Raw genomic sequence first — 7,254 nt, forward strand, 5'->3', positions numbered from 1 at the left:
TAATATAAAGTCGACATAATCAATGGTCTACATGAGTCAACAATAATGAATTGCTCAGATTTAATGTATTGTGGTGCCTACATTTCGTTGTGGGCCTTGTGGGCCTGTGGCCACTCAAAAGTCTTCCAAATAGTTAAATACAATTGTCAGAACTTTATGACTCATATATTGTCGGAAAACTTTTTGACTAATGTATTGTGGACTTGTGGTACCTACATTTTGTTGTGGCCGCTGGGTTTGACGTGGGTGGTTAAGGATCTCTTGCTCCTTAATCAAGATTTCGGGATTGGATCGAGTTTTAGGTATGGAAAAGTCTCATAGGAGGGATAGTGCCCATCGAGTTACTCATGCATACTCACACAGGAGATTAGTCCAGTAATAAAAGGCGGTGAGAACTACTCATAGTAGAAGAAAAAAAAAAGTACTCTGTATATATTCGCCCGAAAATTTTAGAAGCATAATAGATTCAGAATTTTGGATATACGACATTTCTCTATCACCCTCGTTAGAAGTCGACATAAGCTCGAGGCTAGTAGGACAATCACTCTAGTCATTTGAATTAGTTAATTAAACTTGATTATTAAACAATCTTCTATCCATTTTCTTATGTATATTTTAAAATAATGAATTCTTATAAAAAGGGATTAGATTGTATTATTTGGACCTTTTCAGAGTTTGTCCTTAATGTAGTCCATGTTAGTACATCTTTGATTTACACCCACCAAAATCTACATTCGACAATGCATTGAAGAAATAATGAAATTGAGTTTAATTTTAAAATACGGCCGACGTCAACATTAGAGGCCATACCAAATAGCTGTTTATTATTTGTAGCTATCATCAAGTGTGTATGACTTGTAAATCCAACCTTTTTCCTTTCTCAATTAGAAAGCACTTTGTTCACCTAGTGCTAGCCAATCGAATCTCATTGCAAATCAAACTCTTTGTTTTTTTAAAGAAAAAAAATGTAGAAAAAGAGTGAACAAATATGGAATATGGAAACAACTAAATATGGCACTGGTGTGGTAGACCTATATAACATTTCGGAGTATAATGACATCGTTCAACACGAAAAAGCACGACGTAAATGTTATTGAGCGTGTATCGGTCTGTTTCTCTCTGTGTGTGTGTGTGTGGGGTGGGGTGGGGGGGGAGGGGGGTAGCACCACACAACAAGATGAAGCAACACACGTCAAAATAATTGAAATAAAACTTAGGCAAGCAAGCACGACACAATGATATGTAATCTTGGGCTATTCTTGCCTTCCATGACATCCCTTTAGAGGGTTCAACGATACATATATATCATGGGCCCAATCGAATATTGTAGCTCATGCTCAGAGGGATTAGGGTTTTTGGATTAAGGGCAATAATGTAATTTTTTCTTCTCTAACAATTAAAATACACGTATATTTGAAAGAATAATTAAAAAGTAAGGGCATTATAAATGTTTTAGCTGACATTTTGTTTTTGAGCACTAGCTTTAAAAGTATTAGATGATCTCATGTGAAAAATGATGGGATACTGTAGCCCACCACCTTGCTAGACTAGTTCCGTTTGGGGTTGAACAAGTTTGGAAGAATCGTTGTCCCGACGAGGTAGGCCCGTATGTACTTATGGATTCTTTAACCATTAATGAATGAAATAGTCTGACTGTTCCCTCAAAAAAAAAATGCGATTTTAAAATATTGTTACTTTTCAACCCATTATGAACCAATCATGTTACAGAAAATGGCATTTATTTGTGTTAAATTCACTGGAATTCCACATTGACAAATGAGAAGGCAAGAAAAGGGCAGCACCATTCACCAATTCTAGTGTCTTGCATACGTGGGCAACCTTTTAAACATTACATATATAGGGAGTTGAGCACAAAATGCAATAGCAGACAAACTAGAAACTAGTGGTAATGGTGTTATATCACTTATATATATGGGGTTTTGCCAATAATTGTTGTTGACATGTTTCCTCTTGGAACATCGTGTACATGTGCTCATCCCTCGTATATAGTTCTCTCACATGGAAACTCCATTGTTAACTTGTGCCTTTTCTAATTATAGCTCCCCACTTTAAGTTATGAGTTTGGGCTAGTTTAATTATGTTAGGATGATTTACATTCAAGAAAAAAAGGCGTGGGATTAATGTGTTTTGAATTTAATCATTGTCTCCATTCAAGGCAAGATCGAGAATTAGAGACACTGGATTAAATTGATGTTTTTTTTGCATAATAATACGAGTATCACTTAAACTTCCTGTTTCTAATTCATGAAGGAGATACAAGGAAGACAATATCTGTTGTATATAATTTTTATAATAAACACTATACTAACTTGAGTACTTGACTTAAGACCTAAGATGAAAAAAAACCAAGCACGAAAATGTTCTAAAAGCCAAAAGCATGGGGCACATGATTGCTGCTACTGTGCTACATCAACATTCAACATACATGAGTTGGCTGCTTGGCTCCTTTGCATGCTTGCAAACTAAGATGGTCCCAAAGACCTCAACCACTTCAATGTTTCTATATATGCTTCTCCAACTTTATTTCCACAATTATTTCACATTATTAGTACTAATTCATAATCTCAATTACCTCCTAAAAGTGGCCTTCTTTAATGCAAACCCAAGACAACTAGCTATTTCATTTGCTAACCTTTAATATTTCTGTTTTCAGGCCAAGTTTGATAACCTTAATACATGAGTATAAAATTTAAATGATGTATAGTTTACCTACCAAATACCAATTATTTTTACTATTTATCTTTCAAAAAGAAGAATAAGGCATACGAGTACGAAAATATTATAAAAAATCATGTTTTACCAAGGAAATGAGTTTGCACATACATATTCAAAAGTAACTGAATCATAAATGTATACGAAAATATATTAAGGTATTGTGTTACCATTCACTTTACCATTCAAGTGACCAAAAATTTACTTAATTTTATTCACTTAGGCTCCGTTCTATTGGACTTATTTTGACTGAACTTATATTATCGGAACTTATCTGAACTTAACTGAACTTATCTGGACTTAACTGAACTTATCTAAACTTATTTTATCTGAAAAAACTTATTTTGATTGGAATAAACTTATTTTTGTGTGAAAATGTCTGAAAAAAACTTATTTTTGCTGAACTTATATTATCTGAATTTATCTGAATTTATTTTGTCTGAAATAAATCAATATAAGTCGAACAAAACAGGACCTTAATATCCTTAATTTTCCTTTTATAAATACATATTTAAATTTGATGATATCATATTTGAATTATCTTAAGCTATAAAGTACTCCGTAATTTATTAATTAAACTAGTGTGTAGCCCGGGCGATGCCCCGGTTGCTACTTTGAATAATTAAAATTCGATTTTTTTTTTCAACTCAATATTTGACTAAGATACATGTAGACCATAAAAGTGAAAAGATTCATTAAGTTCATCAACTACACATGTACATTACCTTCATCATGCAAAGTAATTTTTCTAATATTTTAATTGTTTAATTCATGGCTTTCCTAATATTGTAACTGTTTTTTTAATTCTAATATAGTCCATACGAAATAAGAAGTAACATAAAAATTTAGTTGTTTTAGACTTCATGTTAACATGTATTTTAAATGAACGTGCATGGATAAACAACAATTAGTGGTTGGTTAAGATGGTAATGAAACTTAAATTCTACACATGGCATAACACTTGGTGAGTGGATGATGTGGCGTAAAAGGGAGAGTACTATGTGGCACATATACATTTTTCACAACGCCTTTTAATATATTTATATAGATAAATAAACACGACAAATTTACCGGAAATGCCACCTAATCGACTTCGTAAAACTCCATACGTTCATTGGGGAAGGAAAAAAAACTGTCTAATAATAAGAGAGGGCCGGTTCATCTGAAGTGTCTTCTTTTCTCTCTCCCCTCTTTCTCTCTGAACCAAATCGGCGAATTCGAAAATACGGGAAGAAAACCAAAGAGAGGATCAATCAAATTGTTGTCATTTCTGAGAATTTGTGTGCCAAAATTAAGCTTTTTGTCAAGTGTTAATTCGTCAAAGCTTTTTGTTTTTTGTTGGTATAACCACAATTTCTCTCTTGAATTAACCACATTTTCATGGCCGATCCATGCTTAACCTAAGTTTATTTCTCGCATTTTGTCTTTGATCTAGTTAGTTTCCGTCTTCCTTTCCTTGATTGTTTTTCGATTTTATTCTGAATTTGTTGTTTTGTGGATTTCTATTGCAGGATAATATCTACTTGAAGTTTTTCTAGGGTTTCTGGAGGTGTTTGATTAATGGCTGCTCCACCTGCAAGAGCTCGCGCTGATTATGATTATCTCATCAAGCTCCTCCTAATAGGCGACAGCGGTAATGTATTTGTTTCTTTATTATTTGATTGAAAATGCGTTTTTTTTGTAGATCTTTGACTGTATTTCTGTTTTGATCGATTTTGTCAATTCACGATATTCGCGGCATTGTGTGTGTTTGGATGGATCTGGTTTGCGGTTGTGGAGAAAGTGTGGTTGTGTGCGCCAAATTATGTAGATTTCTCATGATTATTTATGGTTGTGTACGTATGTGATGAACGATAATTTGAGGATTGATGCAGCTGAACTAGGGGTAGTTTTAAATATAAATGAAAATATTGATAGAATCAATTGGTCACAGTTCGATATGGAGATGATCGATTACCTGTTTCGCGGTGTTGCATTGAGCAAATTGTCTTTATATTTGTCTGTTCACTGTATAGGCATATAGCTTTGAAAGGATGCAATTTTTTTTTCCTGATACGGTAACACCTTATCATCATTGTTTGCTGTGTGCAAATAGTTAATTTATGGAATTGTGGTGAAAACTTAGAATTTGTGCTCATTGTTCAGCACACTCCAGACAGTCTTTGACCCCTGTATTTTATGTATGGAAGGAGCCATCAGTATGCATGTATGTCCGTGGTACTTTATGTATGTCCGTGGTACTTTATGGTGTATTCGTGTTATTGGCTACATTTTGAATGTGAGATATAGAAGAGAAAAAGAAGATGGAATTCCCTTTAAGTAGTGTCGTGCTGTTAGCAGGTTTTTAAAACCTCTGTTGTTACTTGTTAGTTGCTATATTTGCATGATCAAGGTGAAACACTACGTAGGTTTTGGGCAACTTGAACCATACTGGTTCACATTTATGTAATTCAAGGATTACTCCTAGCCATTTTCTTAAAAGCAACGCCTGTAAAAATGTTAATTGAACCTCGATTTTTGCAACAATAATCGTGAGATGATATGCACCATTTTTTTTCTTAGTGCTTAATACTTGGCACTCTACGAATTGTATGACAATCTTTGTTGGCATGACTTAGAAATCAGAATTGTTTTTTTAGTTGTGAGTTGTGAAATCATTGTTTCCTCTGCTTGACAACAATTACAGTGAAGTAGTGCTTAAAACTCGTTGCCTAGTGTTTAATAACTGTTGAACTGCTGTCAACTATTTTTGGACAAGAATCTCTACAATTCTTGGTATCATGGATGCGGTTTCACCATGTCAATTGTATTCACAGGTGTGGGTAAGAGTTGCCTCCTCCTGCGGTTTTCTGATGGTTCCTTCACAACGAGTTTTATCACAACCATTGGGTAAGTTTTTACTTGGGTTGATGACGTGAATATTTGTTGATTTTACATTTAAGAATTTGAACAGACTCCTGAGTTTGCTACAATGTACTTCCTTGTGTAGTATTGATTTTAAGATTCGGACCATAGAGCTTGATGGCAAGCGGATTAAACTTCAGATATGGGATACTGCTGGTCAGGAGCGGTTCAGGACTATCACAACGGGTAACTGTTCAATTTTTTCCATGTGATTTTTATGTTAGTTTTTAATGTTTTGTATACTGAGCAAGTGATCAGTTTTATACAATTCTGTTGGCCATTTTAATGATATAATTTTAGTTTTGTATCAAATCTGCTATTATAAGACTGGTTATGTTTGTATACATGTAAAACTAATCATTTTCTGATACTTGTCATGCAGTATGTATCTCAATATTAGTATTTACTAGTTACTTCCATGTCGCTAACTTTTTGCGTTTGTCATTTCAGCTTATTATCGTGGAGCCATGGGTATTCTGCTGGTGTACGATGTTACTGATGAGTCATCATTTAACAGTAATATTCTCTCCTTACATTGGGACTTTTAGGAATAGACTTTGGTTCTCTCTAATGACTAATCCCTGAATTCTATAAGGCCTTCTTTTGTTGTGGATCTATCGGTCAGTTGACTAGAGATGGACTTCTTCCATTTGGATTTCAGCTGCGTCTTGCTTGTGCTTTTTTTCAGATATCAGAAACTGGATACGCAACATTGAGCAGCATGCTTCTGATAATGTGAACAAGATCCTGGTAGGAAATAAGGCTGACATGGATGAGAGTAAAAGGGTAAGGAAAACATTAGGCTTTTGGAGTTTCAACTCGCATGATCGCGTTTTAGTTATGATTGCTTGGCCTACAAAGCAAACCTTCCAGGTTTCTATGTGTCGATGATCTGTTCTTTAAATTTCTTCAGGCTGTGCCGACAGCCAAGGGACAGGCTTTAGCTGATGAGTACGGGATCAAGTTCTTTGAAACTGTGAGTGAATGGCATGGGATATGCTTGCTTTGAATTGTATCCTGGTATGTTTGGTTGATTTTTTAAACGTGCATTGTGATGTTTGTAGAGTGCAAAGACGAATTTAAACGTGGAGGAAGTTTTCTTTTCCATAGCGAGGGACATTAAGCAAAGGCTTGCAGATTCTGATACAAGGCAAGAGGTAAGATTTTGTGTGTTGCAGAATCTTGTATTCCCCTGGGTTTGTTTTATTGCTTTCTGGTTGCTTAATTTATGTAATGGTTAAATGCAGGCTCAACCATCAATTACAATTAGACCAGCCGACCAAGCTGGCAATCAAGCAGCTGCTAAATCAGCATGCTGCGGTTCTTAAGGGACTAGCAGTTGACTGGACAAGGAAATGCGTTCAGTGGAATTATGTGTGCAAAGCAGATGAATCTGATTATGAAGATAATGTGATGGATGCTTGTAATATTTGTTACCATCATTCTTTTCTTAAACCTGTTTTTAGTGTGTGAAAGATAGTTTTAAATTAACTCGGAGTAGTAAATGTGTTCCCCACACTTTTTTTTCTTTTCTTTTGCTTGTCTAATTAAATTCTGCCAAAGCATACATTGATTCAAATCCACAACTCAATGATAGTTTTGCAAATTACAATGTCA

At 34.7% G+C, this 7,254-nt stretch overlaps 1 protein-coding gene across 1 annotated transcript; it reads left to right on the plus strand.

Moving 5' to 3' along the window:
- The first annotated feature begins 3,856 nt into the window (after positions 1–3,856).
- On the plus strand, positions 3,857–7,254 carry LOC110804095 (ras-related protein RAB1BV). The gene is made up of 9 exons (XM_022009659.2): positions 3,857–4,074; positions 4,245–4,366; positions 5,550–5,622; positions 5,723–5,823; positions 6,088–6,153; positions 6,326–6,423; positions 6,551–6,613; positions 6,702–6,794; positions 6,885–7,254. The coding sequence occupies exons 2-9, from the start codon at positions 4,294–4,296 to the stop codon at positions 6,963–6,965; spliced, it is 648 nt and encodes a 215-aa protein (XP_021865351.1). The 5' UTR covers positions 3,857–4,074; positions 4,245–4,293; the 3' UTR covers positions 6,966–7,254.

The sequence above is a fragment of the Spinacia oleracea genome, chromosome 6, assembly GCF_020520425.1.
Source record: "Spinacia oleracea cultivar Varoflay chromosome 6, BTI_SOV_V1, whole genome shotgun sequence".
In the NCBI taxonomy this organism is placed as follows: domain Eukaryota; kingdom Viridiplantae; phylum Streptophyta; class Magnoliopsida; order Caryophyllales; family Amaranthaceae; genus Spinacia; species Spinacia oleracea.

Coding starts and splice junctions, on each gene's coding strand:
- LOC110804095 (XM_022009659.2), top strand. CDS start 4,294: ATGGCTGCTCCACCTGCAAGAGCTCGCGCTGATTATGATTATCTCATC. Junction 5,623..5,722: donor AGTTTTATCACAACCATTGG/GTAAGTTTTTAC, acceptor TTCCTTGTGTAG/TATTGATTTTAAGATTCGGA. Junction 6,154..6,325: donor TGATGAGTCATCATTTAACA/GTAATATTCTCT, acceptor GCTTTTTTTCAG/ATATCAGAAACTGGATACGC.